Below are 22,991 nucleotides of genomic sequence, written 5' to 3'. Positions count from 1 at the left end.
TAGGGAGATTCCTAGGTTAAAGTGCATGTGAGCATTGTGTGAATAATCAATCTGTTGCCTCTCAACCCCGATTTATCCTTCTCTGCCTGCTCTGCAAAAATTAAGAGAGACCCCTTAAGTATTCTTCCTTTGCCAGCTGGCATGATGTTATAGTCAGGAGTGGGTGCGGGAGGAAGGGGCTTTCCTTCCTGTTACAGTTGCTCCTCTTGTTGGGCCCCTGCAGAACCCACGTCTTCTCCAGCGTCCAGCTTATCCAGGGACAGGCTCCTGCAAAACAGGCAGCACGCAAGCCAACAGCTTCCTCTGGTGTCCTCCAATAAATCTCAGGCTGGAAAGGGAAGGCCTTCTTCTTTGGGTTCTCCATCTCAGCCTTAAGGGGAGTGGTTCCTCCTCATACCTGCTTTTCCCACATTATTTTTTTTTAAATTATGTATTTATTTAAGTAATCTCTGCACCCAACGTGAGGCTCAAACTCAGGATCCCGAGATCAAGAGTCACATGCTCTACCAACAGAGCCAGCCGGAGGCCCCTGCTTTTCCCATATTTTTTAGCCTTCTTTTGACTTCTTACTATCCAATCCCTCCCCACAACAATCTCCTGCTATAGTTAATAGTTCTTTGTACTAAACTTACCCTATTCAAATTACTGTGTGGTTTTTTTCCTGATTGAATCCTGACTCAAAGCCACCCCCCAAAGCTTGCTGTTGTGATTCTCCATTTTGAGCTTTCAAAAGCCCATCTATATTTGTCAAGAAAGGGCTCCGGGTGGTTGACCAATGTATAGAGGTTGCGAAGCTGACCACGTTTGTAATTATATTGTGAAAGGATTCAAACCAATGCTGCAAAACTCCCAAACACCTAGAATTGGGTTTTTAAACTTCTATTCATTTTTAAACACATTTATGATTTTAAATATTTGAAAATAAAACTTAGGGTTTTTTTTTTTCTGAAAAAAAAGTTTACATGTAAATCTAAACCAACTTATATCAGAGTCTTTATACTTAAACTTACCACTGTGCTACCTTCCACAATACAAACAGGCAAAATTTGAGACGTAATATATTTAAAGCAAAAACAATAAATTCAACACTTCAAAATATATGAAACAGGAGTTTAGTAGGTTCCAGGCCAAGGATGGCTGCTGAAGAAATGAGTACTTCTTTCTGCAGCATGTGATAATGTTGATTGTTTCTCTCTCTCTCTCTTTTTCCAATTGCCCTAACGCTCCTGTTTTTTCATTTTTTATTCCTTCTCAATTTCCTTTACAGGTTCCTCTATCTCTACCCATCCTTTAAAATGTCAGTGTTGGGGTGTTTGGGTGACTCAGTCGGTTAAGCATCTGACTTTGGCTCAGGTCATGATCTCAGAGTCCTGGGATAAACCGCCCACCCCCAAGCCCGAGCCCTTGGGAAGTCAGGCTCAGCTTCTTCTCTCTCTGCACCCCCCCAAACCCCCACTGCTTGTGTGTGTGTGTGTGTGTGTGTGTGTGTGTTCTCTCTCTCTCAAATAAAACCAGTAAAATAAAATAAAATAAAATTAAATAATAAGATATCAGTGTTTCCCTGTATTCTGTCCCTGGCTCTCATTTCTCAGTGGTCCTGGGTAGCTTACCCATTTTTAGGTAATGCCTCCTTCATTTATATCTGCAGCCTAGGCCTGTCCCCTGAGCTCAAAAGTCCTTTATGTGATCCAATCTCTAGTCTAGGAGGCAGCAGATTTGTCTCTGGGCTAAATTCAGTACACTACCTGTTTTTATAAATGAAGTTTTATTGGAACACAGCCATACCTGCTCGTTTACATATTGCCTGTGATTGGTTTCCTACTACAATGGCAGAGTTGAGTAGTTGTGACAGAGAACACAGGGCCTGTGAAGCCTATAATATTTATTATCTGACCGTCTACAGAAAACGTTTGCTGACCCTAAGCTGTGTTTTCTCCTGAGTGTTAGGCATGACCGAGCATGTCTTTTTAAACAGTGGGGTGAGCCCACCAACAATAGATTTACCTGAATCTCTCTGTATGAAAGAAGGGGTAAAGATGAACTCTGGAATTCATAACCAAGTGTCATGGATAAAGACTGCGGCAGCAAAGTGAAGGGATATTTTTGTTAGGATTCTGTCATACTGGAGGCTTAAAGAATATCATGCACAATTCTCATTGCTGTAGAATCACATAGAGAACATTTAAAGACAGATTTCCAGACCTCATTCTCACCAATCCTGACTCAGCAAATCTGGGGAGGGGCTTGGGAATCCGAACTTTGAGAACGCGCTCCAAGTAATTCTGGTATGTAGCAAGTAAGTAGTCGGAATTTGGAAGCCAAATCTATCTAAAAATCCATCGCCGGGTAAGATGGTCTTTTTATTCTTGACGAATCATTAAAATGAGGCCAACTTGGTTCTCCTGATTTAAATATTATTTCCGAGTCTCTAGCTTTAGGGAATTACAATAAAGAATTCCAAATCTCTTAGGATGATTTTGCTCAACCACTCTCCTTGCACTAAGGTTAAATAAAGAAAACTACATTTCCATATTGACTGATATTTCCAAAGTACATCTCTCAACAAACCCTAGAAGATAAAACAATCTGCTTTATCATAGAATTAGCTTAGGCTTTATCACACTCAACAAAACCCTGTCAATCCTGTCATTCCAGGGCCACTTCCAGTCTGTTTATTTATGCATTCATTCAGCAACGAGAAATTCTGAACACTTGCCAGTCATTGTTAGGTACCAGAGGATACAGCAGCGAACTGGATAAAATTCCTGCCTTCATGGAGCTTGCATTCTAGCTGTTGGGGGGTGGGGAGGAGGATGGGTTTCTCTTTAGATGTGTGTCCTGTACAAAATGTTCCCTAGCCTATCCTAGTCTGGATCTTCTAATGAAAAATTTTCTCAAAACTTACTAGAGAAAGGGTAAAATTTGTCCCCCGGACACACCCTATCTTTTTAAAGCTGATTCTGAGGCTATGGTGCTTGCCTGTTACGTCGTTGCTAAGACGATACACCGGCTTCATGTTTACTTCTGTTCTTTCTGATACTGTATGTGCAGTTGAATGAGTTTTGAGTCTTGTCTCCGGAGGGATGAGACTCCTTTTGTTTGTGGTTAGTCCTCATAGGAATGAGTGCTTTTCAGTGATTCTAACTAACATCAAAATAAGCCCGGTGTCTCACCTGATTGAAGATTATCGCCCGCACCTCCAGAGTCCCTTTAGTAGGATTGCTGGAAAACCTAACAACAAACAGGGACAACAGTTTTGTAAAAGTTAAGTCCAAGAACGTCAGAACTAGAATAGACCTCAGACACGCAGCCCCACTGCCTTTTAAAGATCACAGTAAGTCTGAGACTCAGAGAGGTTACCGAGGTCGCCTCAGGTCACACAGCCCAACTGATGGATGTGAATCAGTGACCCAATCCAACGTACAATCACACTGGGAATCCTTCTCCTGAAATGAAACGTCTAAATCAGGTCCAGTCTTCTCACCGCTCCTACCTAACCTCCTTTCTTGTATTAAATTCCTCGTCGCTGTTTCTTCACGAGTGAAGTCCTTAAAACTTGAAGTTGGGGCATTCAACAAACAGGTGTCCAGACCACGGACACGGAGTCGGGGAATGTGGATCTCTACACGCCGGCCGAGAACTCTCCAGCTCCCGCTTACAAAGTTTTCTCGGATCCTACGTTCCTCTTTCAGATCCCTGGCTGCGAGGCCAAGATGCCTGCTGTGGCCTCCGACGAAGTTCGGAGATGCCATTTCCTCGCAGGAGTGCGGCCGGGCGTCCTCGGGCCTGGCGGGCGGCGGGGGAGGCCGGGCGCGGGGCTGGGCGGGGCGGCCCCTCGGCGCGCGACTGCCCGCCCCGGCTGCGAGGGCCGCGGGCCCGCGAGTCCCGGCGCGGAGCGAGAGGCGCGCGCGGGCCGTGGGGGCTGGGCCGAGGCGGAGCGCGAGACGGCGGCGGCGGCGGCAGGCGCCGCGGGACCAGGCAGCGGCCCCCGCCCCCCGAAGTCCGTCCCCGCGCGGGGCTGGGGAGCTCAGGGCGGGGAAGCCGCGGGGCCGCGCCACGTCCCTCGCCCGCCCCAGAGCGGGTTTTGCAGGCGGCTCCAGGCTGGGGGCTTTTGTGTCTGCGACTCAGGAGCGGCGAGAGCGCAGACCTCCTCCTCAGAGGGCGCTGTGAGTGCGCCGCCAGGGCCCGGCCGCCCGCCTCCTGCCTCCCCTGTCAGCGGCTCCCGAGGCGGCGGCGGCGAAGAAGAAGGAGTGGGAGGAGGCGGCGGCGGCGGCGGCGCACTCGTCCTCCGCACATGCCGGCCCCGGGCGGGGGGCCGCCCCCAGGCCGCGCTCCCGGCCGCCGCCGCTGAGCCCGGCCAGCCCCCGCACGCCGCCCGGCCGCCCCGAGGCCTCGTCTTCCTCCCAAACTTTGCAAAGTCGGCCCGCGTCCCCGCCGCCCTCGGCCGCGCCTCGGCTCGGAGGCTCGCCTCGCAGCCGCAGCGGCCCCGCGAGGAGGAGGAGCCGCCGCCGCAGCATCAAAGAGACCGAATTCCCGCGGCCTGGGGGGGAGTCATGCTTTGCGGTCTGTAATGTCAGCAGAACAGGAGAAGGATCCCATTTCGCTGAAGAGAGTTCGAGGTAACCGGGAAGGGCACGGGATTGGGGGGATCGGGGTGAGTGGGGTGCGCGGGGGCCGCGTGCCCGGCCGCTGGGAGGCCACGGGGCTCTGTCCGGGCCTAACTCCGCGCAGCCCGCGCGTCCCGCCTGCGCCCCGGGGCCGAGGCTGCGGTTCGAGGCGCGCGGCCCCGGAGCCCGCTCGCCCCAGACACCCGCGCGGAGCCCTCGCCTCGTCGACTTTGTGTTAGGCGGCAGTTGAAGCCGCGCTCAGCATCCCTCCGCACCCCGCTCCTCTCCCACCTTAGCTCGTTCGCAAGACAGCACAATAGGCACCTCGAAGGGTGAGAAAGAAACACCCCCCGGCAGAGACCACGAACGATGCCCACCCCCCAAAAAGTAAGTTGGACTGCTCAAGAGTTGACGCTTTGAGGAAGGTGTACCGGGCCTTCGCGTCTCTCCCAGCCCCCTTCCCACCCTCAAAGGCAACAAATACACAGCTTATTTTCCTTGGGTTTAAGAGGAGACACTATATAAATTCAAAAGGCATTTGCTTTATTGGCTTATGGATAAGAATCAAATCACCTAAAATCAATTTTATACGTGATTGGTTTGCTTCTTCCTTGCACACTAGTTAGGAAATTCCCTGCTGCCTTACTATCTAAGAAAAATCGGAGGGAACGCGCCGTACCAGACAAAAGATAATGCGTGTAAGTTCACAGATGCCAAATACCGGCTGGAAATTTGGGGGATATCCTCCAGCTTTCATTTTCAGCTCTAAATAGGGTTAAGGCTGAACGTCCCAAAGTTGAAATAACAGTTTGTTCGTTAAGCAAATATTTATTGAACGTGTACTGTGTGCTGTGCACTGTGCTTGGCACTGGGGTGCAACAGTGAACAAGGCAAAAAGAGTCTTCACCTGGCAGGAGTTCGCACTCTGAACAGATAATGAACAAAAGGTGTAGAATGTCAAATAGTAAGTGCTCTGGAGAAAAACAAAGCAGGTAAAGTGGTTAGGAAATACATAAGAGGTGGAGAGGTTATCGATTATGTGTAAGAGGACTCATCTGGAAGATGATGTTTGAGCCAGGACCAAAGGAAGTGATAGAACAGAGCCATATGGATATGTGTGGGAAGAGCAGTCTAGGAAGAGCAGTCTCAGCAAAAGGAACAGCAAGTGCAAAGGCCCTGGGTGTGGAATTTGCCTGGTGTATTCAAGCAACAGCAAAGAAATTATGGTAACCAGCAGAGAATGAAGAAAGGAAGAGTAGTAGGAGCTGAGGAGGAAGACAGGGTGAGAAGAGGTTTTTATTATATATTTATGTATATATATATATATACACACACATATGTGTGTGTGTGTGTGTGTGTGTGTATATATATAAATTTTATGTATGTATGTATTTGAGAGAGAGGGAGAGAGTGCAGGTGCATGAGGGGAGGAGGGGCGGAAAGAGAGGGAGAAGCAGACTCCCTGCTGAGCAGGGGCTCAATCCCAGGACCCTGAGATCATGACCTGAGCCCAAGGCAGACACTTAACTGACTGAGCCACCCAGGCACCCTAAGAATTATATTTTAACAGGGTTTCTCTGGCTGCTCTGTGGAGAATAGACTGTAGGGAATAAGGGCTAAAGCAGGGAAGCTAGTTAGGAGGCTGTTGCAATAATCCTTTCATCCGAACAGGCTGAAGTGCCTTATAAATCAGTAAGTAGTGAGGTAAATTTCCAATTGACTTAAGTGATGTAGAGATCAAGAACCACAGTCATTCATCTGTTTTTGTTCCATGTGACTAGAGGTTAAACCTATAGAACTGCATTGTAACACAGTGACAGTGTATCCAAAACATCACTCGAGTATTTAGGTAGAGATTGATTTTCTTAGCCATTTAAGCAAAAACATGATTTAGAGCAGAATATTGTTTTTAAGGCTTAATATCAGCATAGTCTTTCATTGAGTTGCCAAACCCTGTAAGGAATAGACCTTTCCGAGATACAATTATTCCTCTGATATTTTTGCCATATTATTTTGCCTATTATTATAAATTACTTTGGGGTTGAAGGAAAAGAAAGAGAGCTCTCAAGTTTATACCTTTGAACTCAATCATCAGTCTTAATCAAATGTAATTTTAAATAAAATGGATGGGTATTTTATTGTAGGTCAAGAGCCCAGATCTATCTTTATTTTGTTCCAGCTACTGCTTTTAAGTTTGGTGCCTTAGCTGTTTGTAGTTGGCTCAGGTGTCAGCTCAAGAATATTCTGTGAGTTAAGTACCAGAATAAAAGGCAAAGAAAGCACTTTTTAAACTAAAAAGTTAAGATGAGGACGGGTTTTTACAGTAAGTCACTTCGTAGTGACTATAACATTAATTTTTAGAACAGTTTGGATTCTTTTATAAAAGGTACCAGGATATCTACAAGAGCTCTTCCGAAGCACAATTCTGCTGAACTTGACTGCTCTGCAACTTTCTTTTGTAATTTATATCCTAAGACTGCATGCAGGATGTGGTCTTTGCAGAACATAAACTGTGAGCGGTGCTTCTTAAACTGTTTCCCATCCGCCGATGGATACAGACAGACTTTTAGATAGTTATGTATTTATTTCATGTGTGTTATAAAAAATATAAGTCATCAAACTTCTTGCTTAGGGTAAGGCTAAGATACACACACACAGTTTCAATTTAAGGAAATTATTAAGCAAATAGTGTTATAGATGGAACCCAGATATGGCAAAATTATGACAATATGAATGACTAAGGACTTTACAGTAGTGTATTCTATAGACCAAAAGCATCATATCCCCTGGGGGAGATATATATATATATATATCTTTAATGCAGGTTTCAGGGCCCACCAAATCAGGATTTCTGGGAGATTTCTCTACATCTTTAATAAGATCCCCCGTGTTCCTTATGCCTACTAAGGTTTGAGAACTGCTGATCATAGACCTATGTTGAAAAGGCGAGTGGACAAGAGGAAGCTGATTTGTGGCCTTCTAAACTTGTCCTGATATTTTAATATTAGATTCAGAGTTGCTATTTAGTGGCAAAGTATCTTACTCTTATTTTCTGCCAGTTCTTACCATCCCCAGACCCTCAGCCCTTGATTATAAGACAGAACCATGAAGATAGGTACAATATCTTGGTTATCCCTTTCTCCCCTCATTGCTTTGCCTGCAGTAAATGCCAAATGAATGAATGAGTGAAGACACGAAGTAATTCATATATTTATGTTGATTTTTGATTGTTCTCTTAGAATGTTACCTGTCATCCTTATTTTAACCAACATTTCCATTATTCAGTGTTCTTAGAACTCTTAGGTGTTGATCTGATCACAATATCCATTCATTCATTCAGCAAATATTTATTGAGCAGTCATAGCACCAGACAGTGGAAATATTGATTAAGAAGGCATAATGCTGTCTTCAAAAATCCTTAGGATACAGACAAAGAAGTAGTTACAAACAGCATGAGAAGTGCTGTGATCATCTACAGGAAATAATGAAACATGTAACCTATCTTTAAGGGAATCAAGGAATATACCTGCTGGAGAAGCGTTCTAAGAAGCAGTGAGTGTTCTTTTGTGGAAACGGTGTAGGAAAATGCAGCAAGGAGGATGGGGGATGAGGAAACGTCTAGTAAGTCAGCAGTGGTTTTAAGAAGGCACTTCTGGGAGAAAACCACGTTTTAAAGTAGTGAAAATTAAGTGAGAAAGATGTGATGTAAAGGTGGTAGACAGAACGACGTAGCCAACAGCTTGGAAGGATAGAGTTAAGAGAAAGTGTCTTACATTGCCCTTGAAAAAAGACAAGCATAGTGGGAGGGGAGAAGAACTTGAGAGGGGAGAAACTGAAAAGCAGCAGAAGAGAAGTTAATTCATTAATAAAGCATTCAATACATGTTTTAAATATGTACCATGTGCTAGGCACCCAATGTGGGAAGCTGGAGATGAGACAGAAAGGCTTCTTTCTCATAAGTTAGGTCTCTTCGGGTGAGAGAAGGGAAATAGCATCAAGGTTTGAATGAAATAAAGAGGTGGTCTTGGAGGAAAAAAAAGGTGAAGAAAGACAGAAATTTAGAGATGAGGAAGGAAGTTGAGTCATTCATTCCAGATGAAGTGTTTTGAACCAGAGTTAGCAATGACATTGGAGAGGCTGGGATGTACTTTAGAATGGGATAGTAGCATAGAGATATCATAAAAGTAGTAAAAATAGACTTTACTAAAAAATGTAGGCCATGTCGAGTGAGTGTATGGGGGATTTGGATTAAGATTGGAGAAGAAACGTAATTTATGCAGTCATAAACTGGAGGGGAAGAGCCAGTGGAAGTCTAAAGGAAAGATTTTAGGGGGGGTTATATTTTAATTGGTGCATGTAAGGGTTAGGCAGATTATCAGGAAAGTAGTTTGATTTTCAACACATTACATGAATATCCCCCCGAGATGTTTCAGTGCGCACAATGGGTCTACATGGTTTGGAACTGAGGAAAGTGAGCTGAGCCAGAAATAGAGATCTGGAAGTTATCAGTAAACAAGTGAATACTAATTGATGCCTTGGGAGTAGATAGCTCACCCGACACAGTGAAAAGTTAGAAGAGAAAAGCATTGAGAAAGCAACTTGGGAAACGCTAATATTTAGAAGACAAAAGGGAAAAGAGGACCCTGAGAAGCAGAATGTGAAGGAGTAGCCCGAGAGGTAGAAGAGAGAAACCGACAGAGAATAGTGTCACAGAAATAGAAAAGGAACAATGGATTTATGAGGGGAAGAGAAATGAATTTTGTTTTTAGCCTGTTGATTGAAATGTATCTATATGTGAGATGTCCAGGGTGCTCTTTCTCCCACATTCCCTGTCTTGGTGAACATTGTTTATCCAGTGACCCAAACCCATCTCCCACTCCCACCCAGTACTGTCCCCAAATCCTAGAATATCTGTCTCCTTACTATGTTTTTACCCACCATCTCCTTGACCTTTCTATAACCACTTCTTTAGTTCAGACTTTTTCTCTTTGATTATTATCATCGGCCTCTCACTGGTGTCCTGGCCTCCTGTGTGGTCCCTCTTAATCCATTTTCCACATTGCTACTGCTGGCGATAAATAACGACTATGTATTGAGTATGTACCAAGCAGTTTGTTAATTGTTTTAAGTGGATGTCTTGTTTAATCCTCTCAATAACTCTATGAGTTAGATGTTATTATCATTCTAGGTTTCCAGTTGACGAACTGATGCTCAGAGGGTCAAGTACTATGTGGTTAAATAACATTCAAGTTTCCACAGCTAGTAAGTGACAAAGCAAGAGTTAAACTCTAGGGCTGAAAGTCTTAGTTACAGTGTTCCATTGCCAATGTGCTCCAAAACACAATTCAGTCATGTTACCCTTTTTTTTTTTTGTTGTTAAATTCTTTAGTGGTTCCCCATTATCATGGATAAAAACCAACCTTCTTATATTGGCTCTTTTTTATTTGGTCCAGGCCCACCCCTTAGTTCTCCATCCTTCATGTTCCGTGAAATGCTCCCCTGTGTCCAGGTCTGAGATAATCACATTTCCTTTCTAGATGTTGTCATGGTTTCTCTTGCCTTTAAACCTTTCTTTGCACATTCCGTTCCTTCTGCTAGGCTTGCCCTCTTTTTTCCCCACCTTTGGTAGGATACTCCTCCTCACGGCATCAGCTTTGTTGAACCCTCCCAGGATGTCTTTACTCAGTCAGAATTAGACGCAACATCCTTATGTTCCCTCAACATCCTGTGCTCATCTCTGTCATAATATTTATCACATCAAATCTAAGTGTTTCAAAAAAGAAAGAAAGAAATTGTTTTCTCTAGGTTTTGGGATCCTTATTGGGAGAAATTATTGTTTTTATTTCTGTACTTAAATAAGCTCAACAGATGTTTCTGAAATCTAGTTTGATGAAAGTTAACACAGAGATTTCAATAACTTAGGTAATTTAGTCTTCCTAGTTTGCTTTCCCCAGAGGTGGGGAGGAATCACCTCTTGGGAAGATTATACAGTTCTCTCTTTTCACAGTCTTATTCCAGGCAACTTAAGGGGTGTTAGTCATCTTTGCCTTCAAGGCATCCCTAACATATGGTCAAGAGTGATTTCAGGTCTCCTTTCCTATTCCCAGTCTCTATAGACATATTAATAGCAGTGTTGAGAAATAGAACGGCATTTGTCTCTGGAGACCCACTGCTGGGGTCTTATCCCATTCCTACCGTTTACTATCTCTGCGGTCCTTGGCAAATTACTTAACCTCTCTGTATATCAGTTTCCTCATGCAAAATGAGAATAATAGTTGTATTTATCTCATAGAGTTCTTTAAAGGATTAAATGTGTTAATATATATAAAGCATTTAAAACAATGCCTGGTACATTTTAAGTTATCTGTTTACTTTTAAAACCAGAAATAGAATATACATTCTAAAATACACATTCTAAAATACCACAAGTAATGTGATCAACATTCACTTTTAGATATATTTAATCAGTTCATAAGTAGAAGACAGCATATTTTTTCTTGTTTCGATTGGGAGTGGTTATGAACTGAACAGAAATAAAGGTTCTCTACCTTTACAGAAAAGACAATGAACCAAAAAAAATTATAAAAGAAACCCCTCATATTTCACAACTTTGCTGAAACAGACAGGTACAGGCTGTTTATTACACGATTTTTATCAATATTTGCAGTTTTGTATTCCTTTACTTCTGAAGTTTTTTGTTTAAAAATTGTGTTGACTTTGTTCATAAAATAAGTGTATTATTAGAAGCATTATTGTACAGAGTCAGCTTCACACATGAATGCCATCCACCCACCCTCCTCCGAGCTTTCCATTTGTTGGCAACTTTAAACCTCATGCACCTCAGTAATAAAAAGATCATCAGTCTAGGAGAACAGCTGGTACAAGAACCACAAATATTTGAAACCTTGGATCACAGATGTTGTAGGTTTTCAGAATTTAATATTTATTACATGCCCAGATTGATCTAGGTTCTGGGCATCACATGGCAGACACTTCCTGCCTTGCATTCTAAAAGCGTATAATGGCATTTTCCTTTCAATCATATAAGGCCATTTCTCATAATACTGTATTCAAATATTAATTCATTATATTGCCATTCAATGGTAGAGACCAGTATTACAGAAGTACATGTTTCAGGTGAAGGCAAAGCTGTTCGCTAAGATGTTCACATCCATAGTAAATGATGGAATAAACTGACATTATATCCCAGACTTCTGTGCTTTTATGAAAAACTGGTATTTGTCCGCTCAATGTATTGACAATGCTTGATACTAGATCTTTTGATAGGGCATTAAATACTATAGAAACTGAAATGAAGTGAGATTATGGTATAGTTTAGTCTAAAGGAAAGCAAAATGAAAACTAATATTTGAGGGTCCACTGTGTGCCGGGGAGTATGTTAAGCACTGCCTTAGTTCACGCTGCTCTAACAGAATGCCATAGACTGGATGACTTATAAAAAATAACACTTTATTTGGCACAATTCTGGAGGCTAGGAAGTCCAAGATCAAGGTGCCAGCAGATTTTGTATCTGATGAGGGCCTGCTTCCTGGGCAGTCTTCTTACTGTGTTGTAACATGTGGAAGGGCCAGAGGAGCTCTCCCAGGTCTGTTTTATAAGGACACTAATTCCATTCATGAGGGCAGGGTCTCATCTCCCATAGCCCCTCCTCCAAGTACCATCAAACTGGGGATTAGGATTTCAACGTGTAAGTTTTGGGAGGGACACAGGCTCTGTTTGTGTCATTTAATCAGCCTGGTAATTAGAAAGCATACTTATTTGAACTACTCTTGAAACAAAGCTGTTTTTGAAGGAAAAAAATGTATAGTATTAAAAATTTTTTTATTGAAGTATAGTTGACACACAATGTTATATTAGTTTCAGGTGTACAGCATAGTAATTTGACAACTCTATCCATAACACTGTGCTCGCCACAAGTGCATCTGTCACCGTATAGTGCTATTACAGTACTCTTGCTGACTGTAGTCCCTATGCTGTGCCTTTTATCCCCCTGATTTCTTCAGTCCATAACTGGAAGCCTGTATCTCCTACTCCCCTTCACCCACTTTCTCCCATCCCTCCACTACTGCCAACCACCAGTTGTTTTCTGTATTTATAGGTCTGTTTCTGCTTTCCTTGTTTGTTTTGTTTTTTAGATTCCACATAAAAGTGAAATCACATGGTATTTGCTTTTTTTCTGTCTGGCTTATTTCACTTAGCATAATGCCCTCTAGGTCCACACATGCTGTCCTAAATGGCAAGATCTCATTATTTTTTATGGCTGAGTGATATTCCAGTGGTATATGTGTGTGTGTGTGTGTGTGTATGTATGTGTGCAAGTGTGTGTGTGTGTGTTTGTGTGTGGCCATGTGTCCCATCTTCTTTATGCATTCATCCAGGAGCGGGCACTTAGGTTGCTTCTGTATCTTGGCTATTGTAAGTAATGGTGCAATAAACATGGGGGTGGCTATGTTTTTTCAAATTAGTGTTTTCGTTTTCTTTGAGTAAACGGTAGTGGAATTACTGGATCATATGGTAGTGGAATTACTGGATCATATGGTATTTCTATTTTTTAAATTTTTAGGAAACTTCTATAGTTTTTCCACAGTGGCTGCACCAATTTGCATTACCACCAGCAGGACCCAAGGGTGCCTTTTTCTCCAAATCCTTGCCAACACTAATTTCTTGTCTCTTTGATACTAACCATCCTGACAAGTATAAGGTGATAGCTCATTGTGGTTTTGATTTGCATTTCCCTGATGATTAGTGGTGTAGAGCATCTTTTCATACATACATATGTCTGTTGGCCATATGTATGTCTCCTTTGGAAAAATGTTCATGTCTTCTGTCTATTTTTAAATTAGATTATTTGGAGTCTTTTTTGGTGTTGAGTTGTATAAGTTCTTTATATGATATTAATCCCTTATGAGATATGTCATCTGCAAATATCTCCTCCCATTCAGTAGGTTATCTTTTCCTTTTGTTGATGGTTTCCTATGCTGTGTGAAAGCTTTTTTATTTTGGTGCAGTCCCAACAGTTTATTTTTGCTTTTGTTTCCCTTGCCTTAGGAGGCATATCTAGAGAAATGTTGATGTCAGAGAAATTGCTGCCTTTTTTCTCCTAGGAGTGTTGTGGTTTCAGGTCTCACATTTAGATCTTAATCCATTTTAAGTTTGTTTTGCGTATGGTGTGAGAAAGTGGTCCCGTTTCATTATTTTTCATGTAGTTGTCCAGTTTTCCCAGAACCATTTATTGAAGAGACTAATTTTTTAAAGATTTATTTATTTATTTATTTGAGCGAGTGAGAAAGAGAGAGAGTGTGTGTGTGTGAGTGGGGAGGGGGGTGGCAGAGAGAGGGAGAGGGAGAGAATCTCAAGCAAACTCCCCGCTGAGCATGGAGCCTGACTCGGGGCTTGATCCCACAATGCTGAGATCATGACTTGAGCTAAAGTCAAGAGGCTGACGCCCAACCGAGCCACCCAGGCAGCCCTTGAAGAGACTGTTTTTTCACCATTATGTATTCTTGCCTCCTTTGCATAGAGTAATTGGCCATATTAGCATGGGTTTATTTCTAGGCTCTATTCTGTTCTGTTGATCTTTGTGTCTGTTTTGGTGCCAGTACCATATTGTTTTGATTACTACAGCTATCGTATAGCTTGAAATCTGGGATTATGATATGTCCAGCTTTGTTCTCCTTATTCAAGGTTACTTTGGCTGTTTGGGCTCTTTTGTGGTTCCATACAAATTTTGGGATTATTTGTTCTAGTTCTCCAAAAAATGCTATTGGTATTTTGATAGGGATTGCACTGAATCTGTTGATTGCTTTGGGTAGAATGGACATTGTAATAATATTAAGTCTTCCATCCAGAAGCATGGACTATATTTCCATTTGTTTGTGCTATCTTCAGTTTTTTTCAACAATGTTTTACAATTTTCAGAGTAAACATCTTTCACCTCATTGGTTAAATTTATTCCTGGTATTTTATTCTTTTTTGCAGTTGTAAATGGAATTATTTTCTTCTTTTTGTTGTTGTTTGGTTGTTTTCTTCATTTTTCTTCTACTTCATTATTAGTGCATAGGAACGCAACTGATTTCTGTGTATTAATTTTGTATCCTGCAGCTTTACTGAATCCATTTATTGCTTCGAAGAGTTTTTTGGTGGAGTCTCTAAGGTTTTCTATGTGTAGTATCCCATGTTATCTGCAAATAGTGATAGTTTAACTTCTTCCTTACCAATTCGGATGCCTTTTATTTCTTTTGCTTGTCTGACTGCTATGGCTAGAATGTCCAGTACTGTGTTGAATAAAAGTGGTGAGAGTAGACATCCTTGTCTTTTTCCTGATCTTAGAGGAAAAGCTCTCATTTTTTCACCATTGAGTATAATGTTAGCTTTGGGTTTGTTATATATGGTCTTTATTATGTTGAGGTATGTTCCCTCTTAACCCACTGTGTTGAAGGTTTTTATCTGAAAAGATGTTGAATTCTGTCAGATGCTTTTTCTATATTGAAATGATCGTGTGGTTTTTACCCTTCATTTTGTGTGTGGTGTATCATGTTGATAGCTTTGCAGATGTTGAGCCATTCTTGCATCCCCAGAACAAATCCCACTTGATGGTGGTAAACGATCCTTTTAACTTATGATTGAATATGGTTTGCTAATATTTTGCATCTGTATTCATCAGTGATACCAACTGGTCTGTAATTGTTTTGTTTTGTTTTTAGTAGTGTGTTTGGTTTTGGTGTCAGGATCAGGTAGGCCTTGTAGAATGTGTTTGGAAATTTTCCTTCTATTTTTTGGAATAGTTTGAGGAGAATAGGTGTTAACTCTTCTTTGGTAGAATTCACCTGTGAATCCATCTGGTCCTGAGCATTTGTTTTTTGGAAGTGTTTTTGATTACTGATTCAATTTCATTGCTAATAATTTGTGTTCAGATTTTTTATTTCTTCTTGATTCAGTTTTGGAAGATTGGATGTTTTTAGAACTTATCCATTTCTTCTAGGTTGTCAACCTTGTTGGCATATAACTTTTTGTAGTAGTCTCTTATAATTCCTTGTATTTCTGTGGTGTTGGACACTTAATCAACTGAGCCATGCAGGCGCCCCCATAATTTTCTTACTTTTAATTATGGCCTTTTCTTTTCCACTTAGAGAAGTCCCTTTAACATTTCTCATAAGGCTAGTTTAATGGTGATGAACTCCTTTAACATTTGTTTTTCTGGGAAACTTTATCTCTCCTTCAATTCTGAATGATAATCTTGCTGGCTAGAGTATTCTCGTTGTAGGTTTTTTCCTTTCATCACTTTGAATAGATAATGCCACTCTCTTCTGTCCTCCAAAGTTTCTGCTGAAAAATCAGCTGATAGCCTTATGGGATTTCTCTTGTATGTAACCAATTTCTTTTCTCTTGCTGCTTTTAGAATTATCTTTAATCTCTGATATTTGAAGTATTATATGTCATTATGTGGACTTCCTTGGATTCATCTTGTTTGGGATTATAGAATTAGTGAACCTGGATATCTGTTTCTGTCCCTGGAGTTGGGGAAGTTTTCAGCTATTAACTTCTTCAAATAGGTTTTCTGCCCCTTTTTCTCTCTCTTCTCCTTTGGGGACCCCTGCAATGAAAATGTTTGTTCACTTGATGTGAACAATCCTCATTTTTAAAAATTCTTTTTTGTTTTTGCTTTTCATCTTGGGTTCTTTCCATGTACCTATCTTCTAGATTACTGATCCATTCTTCTGCATTGTCTAATCTACTGTTGATTCCCTCCAATTTTTGTAATCTTCAAGTCCGATCGGTTCTTTTTTATATATTCTCTCTCTTTGTTGAAGTCCTCACTGAGTTTCCACTCTTCTCTCTGGTCCAGTGAGCATCTTTATAACCATTACTTTGAACTCTTTATCAGGCATATTGTTTATCTCCAGTTCACTTAGTTCTTTTTCTGAGACTTTGTCTTATTCTTTCATTTGGAGCATACTCCGGTATCCTCATTTTGCTGGACTTTCTGTATTTGTTTCTATGAATTAGAAAGCTGAACAGCTACTTCTAAACTTGAAGGAATGGTCTCATGTTATGTTTACTCATCCCCTGTATAGACTGTGTGTGCCTGCTGACTTTGGCTGGCTGGCTGGAGCTCTGGGCTGGTGTGGGCTGGCAGTCCTGGGGAATTCTGTGCTGGGGCTACTCTGGTGGGATGGCCTAAGCTGAAGTGGGTGTGGGCCAGGGTAGTTCCAGGGCTCTCCATGCAGAGAGCACCCTGGCAAGACAGCTAAAGTTGAAGTGGGCATGGGCTGGGGCAATCCCAGGGCTCTGTGATGGCATCCTGGCAGAACCACTAAAGATGAAGTGGATGAACGCCAGAGGGTGAGAGTGGTGTCAGGGCTCAAGGGGCACTCTGGCAGGGTGTATGGAACCAAAGCAGACACAGACAAGGGTGTCCTGGGGTGCTCCACATAAAGGGCACCCTGGAGACTCATCCAAAGCCAAAATAGGCACAGATCAGGAGGTCGTAAGGCACTCTACACCAGGCGTGCCCTAACAAGTTGTCTAGAGCTTAAGTGGTATGCGCCCGGAGTGTTCTGAGGTGCTTTGCACCTTTGTCACCTTGGCCAGGTGGCTGGAACTGTGGTGAGTGCTGAACAGGGGTGTCCCTGTTTGCGCTGCACTGGGGATATCTTGGGGGGACAGCTGGGGCTGGTGTGAGCTAAGAGCCTTGGGCTCACTGAGGTGGTAGGCCAGCTAGGACATCTGGACACTGCTCCTATCCACTCTATCAAGGTGGAGGGGAAACATAAACCATGGTGCTCCCAGCCCTCCAACCCACACAGAGTTGAAGCAGCTCCCCCATCATCTGGCAGAACTCTAGGGCTGGTTCCTTTTAGTTCCCCTTTTAGTCCTTTTTTCTGTGCTTCAGGGCAGACGAATGTGCTCATAGTCAGGCCTTTAGTACTATCCATCCCCCACTAAAGTTCGCAGCTGTTGGGGGTGGGGGTTCCCTTCATTACTGTCTTTTCTTGTTGTTCTCTATGTGGTTTCTATAACTTATATTGTGCAGAAGCCGTTCAATCAGCCCTCAGTTGTTCTTCAAAAGGAATTGCTCAGTAAATAGGTGTAGATTTGGTGTGTCCATGAAGGAGGTGAGTTCAAGGTCTTCCTACATCACCATCTTGGATTGGGACCCCATTATAAAATATATCAAAATAATACAGTTACATTATTTATGAGAACAATCAATATCACAAACCAAACCATTATTGCAAATAAAGTGAAGTTAAAAAATGAAAATTTAAATGACATAAAAGGCATGCCACTATCTAGTATACAGAACAATGCCCTCACTTCCTTTTTAAGGACTTGGAGGCTGAAATAGATTCTTTAATAGAAGAAATAAAAAGGTGGAATATATATAATATATAATATAATTAGAACAAATACGTAAAAGCCCTAAAGCAAATAATCTGCAGTGTACAAAAATAAAAACTACTTACAAATAGAAAAAATAATTTTATACTTACCAATAGATTTCATATAAAAAATCTTTATTTTGTAGATTCTTTAGATGGGAAAAAATTTCCTTGTTTAATAGATTAGACTGTCCAGTAGGACTATGAAGAGACACATACTTCAACTTCCAGCCCCAGATAAAGGTTAAAGGGTAAAGGAGAGATAAGAGACTTATTTTGTTTAATTGAGATTGAGTGACATAATGTAGGGTGATAATATCTAGAGAGAGAAAATTTCTTTGCTTTCTTAAGATGAGGACTTCTTGTTCCATTTTTTCATTGCCCTTTCCCACATCTGTTCCTCTTGTGCCTTCAGAGGTTATTGGGCAGGTAGGAGTGAAGAGATGAGATAAAGAAATTCAAGTATTAACAGATTAAAAGGATCACAGTGGCCCGTGTTAACAATGAGCTTTGACAGTTTCCTTTTTCTTGGTCCTCTGCTCCACAGCTCTCAGCTCCTGACTGAGTAGTCATGGTTTACCTTGCAGAGTTAGCCTCGGCAGATATATAGAGCGGCTGGAGACAAGCTTTGGTACCGGAAGTTCTTAGGGTAGCTTAAATGACTAGCTCTATAACCACTACTTTCCTGTTCCCTGGATTCTGACCTTTCACTTTATTTTTAAAGAGTGAGAACCATGGAAATTCGTGATAGCTTGTATTCTAATTAGCCCTGATGTCTGTGATTCTGATCTAACATAATGATTACCTCATAGAGAAGAACTACCAGTATTACAAGTAGCAGCAGGAAGGACCCAGGTAAGGCCAAGAGTCAGAACCACTGAAAATGTTATGTAGTTAACCCTTTAGACGAACAATAAATGGAGCAGCAGACACCAGTAGAACCTGAAGATTTGCTTTAAGGAGGGAAATGTTAGACTTTTAAATAAAAAATTAGTACCATGAAAGTCAGTTTCTTTTTTTTTTTTAAGATTTTATTTATTTATTTGACAGAGAGAGAGACAGCCAGCAAGAGAGGGAACACAAGCAGGGGGAGTGGGAGAGGAAGAAGCAGGCTCATAGCGGAGGAGCCTGATGTGGGGCTCGATCCCATAACGCCGGGATCATGCCCTGAGCCGAAGGCAGACGCTTAACGACTGTGCCACCCAGGCGCCCCTGAAAGTCAGTTTCTAAAAAGAATTTTAGGTGGTTTTACTCACAGATTACTTGAAAATTATGTTTATTTAAGTAGTTGCAAATGTCAGAGCCTTGCCTTATAGTGAATACAAGCAATTGTTATTAAATTTTTGGAAAGTGAACAGAAATGGTACATACCATTAATTAAGAGTACTTTTGTCCATCTTTAAATTACAGCATTTTGTAAAATTATAATTATTCAATATTCTTGATGCTGTGAGTGGGAATTTATGTATTCTAGATTAGAGATTAGAGGCTAATTTATTAGTAATTGTTTTTATTTTTAGGAATTACATTTTTCTTTTTGTATTTTTGTTATAATACCCATGACAGATGTTAGGAAATACAGGACTTTGTTGTTTGGTACCTTTATTTATTGATACAACAACTTTATTATTTGACCTCTAAAATCATTGCTAATTCTTTCTCCCTGCCACACTCATCAGAATTTCTAGGTATTCATATTTGAGAACAACACATTTCTGTCCTCAGCATGTCAGTATACACTGTTAAGGAAAAGTGAATACAATTTGTTAATATGGAATCATCAGTTCATTTTCTATGGGCTACTGAATAGTTATAAATTAGTAATAGATTCGGTCATTCCTGAACCCTCAGATTTTGAATCAATGACTTTGAGGGGTGGACTGCATCTCACTATTAGTTCTTTACTTCCCATCTACTGAAATGGGATTACCACATCAAAGAATTTAAAAATAGGAGTTCCTTTAGTTTGAACCAGAAGTTTTCATTTTTGTTTTTTGTAGTCCACTGAGGAAGACAGTATGTGTATAAGATTTTAGAGGCATACTAGTATCTTAGAAGCATATAAATCTAATTTTACCCAAACAACCAAAAGAAAAGTAGATAAATTGGCATTCATCAAAATTAAAAACTTACATATGTCAAAGGACACTATTAAAGTGAAAAGACATCCCACAGATTGGAAGAAAATATTTGCAAATCTTATAACTGATAACAGTCTAGTATCCAGAATACATATAGAATTCTTACAACTTAACAAAAAAGATAAACAACTTAACTAAAAAATAGACAAATGACTGGAGGAGGCATTTCTTTAAAGAAAAAAATATATGTGGATGAGCAATAAATATATGAAAATGTGTTCAACATCATTAGTAATTTTGAAAATGCAAATTAAAACCACAATGAAATACCAGTTTATACTTTCTAGAATGGCTACATTTTTAAAGTACAAACAGAGGTGAGTCAGTCAGTTGAGCATCTGACTCTTGGTTTCCACTCAGGTCATGATCTCAGAGTTGTGAGAGTCTGTCCTGCCTCAAGCTCCGCATTTAGCAGGGAGTCTACTTTAGATTCTCTCCCTCTCTCTCTGCTCATACCCCTGCTCTCTCTCTCTCTCTCAAATCTTCAAAAAATTAAAAAGAAACAAAATAAGTGTTGGGGAGGATGTGAAGAAGTTGGAACCCTCAGACTTAGCAGGTGGGAATGTAAAATGGTGCAGCCACTATGGAAAGCAGTTGGGCAGTTCCTCAAAATGTTAAACTTAAGGGATACCATATCGCCCAGTGATTCTATTACCAGGTATATACCCAAGAGAATTGAAAACATATGTTTATACAAAAACTTGTACATAAATATTCATAGTAGCATTATTCTTAGTAGCCAAAAAGTAGAAACAACCCAAATTGTTCACCAACTGATCAATGTGGTATATCCATACAATGGATATTCAGCCATAAAAAGGAAATAATACATACTATATCATGGGTAGACCTTGAAAACGTCACCCTAATGTATGTGAAACAAGACACAAAAAGCCACATATTGTGTGATTCCATTTATATGACGTATCCAGAATAGGTAAGTATGTGTAAGTAGAGTCATGACTGTCGGGGCCTGGGGGACTGGGAAAGGACTGCTAATGAGTATATGATGGGGTGATGATAATGTTCTGGCATTAAATAGTGGCAATGATTTTATAACCTTGTGAATATGCTCAAAAACTTAAAAGCAAAAGGAAATAAAACCCTGGTTTTAGATTTCAGTGCTGCTTTTTACCAGTGGTATGACTCCTTTACATTCTATTTTCTTTTTCTTTCTTTAAAAAGTGGGGGTGGGGCGCCTGGGTGGCACAGCGGTTAAGTGTCTGCCTTCGGCTCAGGGCGTGATCCCGGCGTGATGGGATCGAGCCCCACATCAGGCTCCTCCGCTATGAGCCTGCTTCTTCCTCTCCCACTCCCCCTGCTTGTGTTCTCTCTCTCGCTGTCTGTCTCTATCTCTGTCAAATAAATAAATAAAAATCTTTAAAAAAAAAATAAATAAAATAAAAAGTGGGGGTGACTTACCTACCTCTAAGGTTTGTTATGAAAATTGAGTTGAAAGAACATAGATGTAGTCAGATATAGACTTCTAAGTTAAGATGGTAGAACAAAACTACTTTACAGAATCTCTTTTTAAATTCCAAGTGAAATGAACCAAAGCCATTTTTGAAAAAGAGCAAAAATGGTCAGCAACAGCAACAAACAAAGGAAGTGGCAAGCCCAATAACAATTCTGAAGCTGCAGAATGCACTGTCTTAGGCTTCTGAGACCACCTCTGCCCTTGGAAGCTATTAGTGATTTACAGAATTTTGAGAAGTCTTACGAATAACCCCAAATCTAGAGAGAAGGAAATTAAATGACTATTCTTTATCTTCTCATTCTTTTGAGTAAGAAAAAAATGAATGAAACAAAAAGTTAAAAAAAAAAAAAAAAAGAGGAATGTCTCTGACAGAAAAGAAGTCTCCAGGGATACAAACTGAATCAGGAAACACAGGGAAACCTCCCGTGTGAGGGGGTTACTACACCCCCCGACTAGGTAGATGTGCATTTAACAAAATGTCAGAATTAAAAACCTGGATATTCCAAGGAAACACAAGAGGTTAATCTTACTAATAATATAGGCAAGTGTTCTAAAGAGATAATAGCATATCCAGTCACATGAAAATGATAACATTTGTATAAAAGTGAGCAAGTTGGTTTTATTTCAGGAATGTCAGTTTTGAGTTGAACATTAAAATAATTTAAAGGGGGAAAATCACATGATTATCTCAATAGATAAAGCGTATCAGCTAAACCAAGTAATCTTAGATGTGAATAAAAGAGAGTCAGAAAGTCACCCATGTTAAATCAGAGCACATAAAAGATCTAGACAGAATTGCAAGATAAAAATAAAAAAATAACTATGCAAATATACTATAGCAAACTAATGAATTAATTAAAAAAAAAAGAAGAAGAAAGAAATCGCATGCAGATGATGAAGACCCATGACCTAAAAGACAGAAGGAAAGATCTCACATGTACTTCAAGTGGTAGACCTTAATAAAAACAAAACAAAACAAAACAAAACAAAACAAAAAAAGCAAGAGTTTAAAGACAAGATGATTAATACAACAAAATTAGATTAGAGGTAAATTGCAGACCTCAGGAAACCTAATGAGGGCTAAACCAACAGAATTATAGAACAAATAAATAAATCAGAAATAAAGAACATGATAGGTATGGTTAGCAACTGAGTTATATGATAGGAAAACTACAGATAATTAGATTAAGTAGACATAAAAAAGAGTAAAGTTAGAAAAGCTAACTAATAGTTATGGTGCTAAAAATTTCCCTAGCATAATAATAATTAGTGCCCCCAAAATAGAGCACTCAACAAAGAGCAGAAAAAGTATTAAAGATGTGATAAAAGAAAATTTAGCTGAAATAAAGAATTGAATCTAGAG

The 22,991-nt window shown here is 40.6% G+C and overlaps 2 protein-coding genes across 2 annotated transcripts in view; one reads left to right on the top strand and one right to left on the bottom strand.

Annotated features, from left to right (window-relative positions):
- Positions 1-1,041: 1,041 nt before the first annotated feature.
- On the bottom strand, positions 1,042-4,517 carry LOC130542490 (uncharacterized). The gene is made up of 3 exons (XM_057306158.1): positions 4,295-4,517; positions 3,361-4,117; positions 1,042-3,231 (listed from the first exon to the last, which is right to left on the bottom strand). Exons 1-3 carry the CDS (start codon positions 4,515-4,517, stop codon positions 3,141-3,143), a joined length of 1,071 nt encoding a protein of 356 aa, XP_057162141.1. The 3' UTR covers positions 1,042-3,140.
- The window catches only part of PYGO1 (pygopus family PHD finger 1), a 31,114-nt gene continuing 12,448 nt past the window's right edge, over positions 4,326-22,991 (top strand). The window contains exon 1 of the mRNA XM_026518539.4: positions 4,326-4,619. Coding sequence (XP_026374324.1) covers positions 4,571-4,619 — 49 coding nt within the window. The 5' untranslated portion in view covers positions 4,326-4,570. The remainder of the gene's footprint in view (positions 4,620-22,991) is intronic.

Source organism: Ursus arctos, unplaced genomic scaffold (genome assembly GCF_023065955.2).
Source record: "Ursus arctos isolate Adak ecotype North America unplaced genomic scaffold, UrsArc2.0 scaffold_36, whole genome shotgun sequence".
NCBI lineage: Eukaryota > Metazoa > Chordata > Mammalia > Carnivora > Ursidae > Ursus > Ursus arctos.
This window is presented reverse-complemented; position numbering and strand designations above follow the sequence as displayed.

What these genes read in the sequence shown, in the direction of transcription:
- LOC130542490 (XM_057306158.1), bottom strand. Translation starts at nt 4,517, where the DNA reads ATGCTGCGGCGGCGGCTCCTCCTCCTCGCGGGGCCGCTGCGGCTGCGA. An exon ending in CCCCCGCCCGGGGCCGGCAT is followed by an intron (nt 4,118 to 4,294) that starts GTGCGGAGGACG and finishes CCTGAGTCGCAG; the next exon opens with ACACAAAAGCCCCCAGCCTG. An exon ending in TGTGACCTGAGGCGACCTCG is followed by an intron (nt 3,232 to 3,360) that starts GTAACCTCTCTG and finishes GTTTGTTGTTAG; the next exon opens with GTTTTCCAGCAATCCTACTA.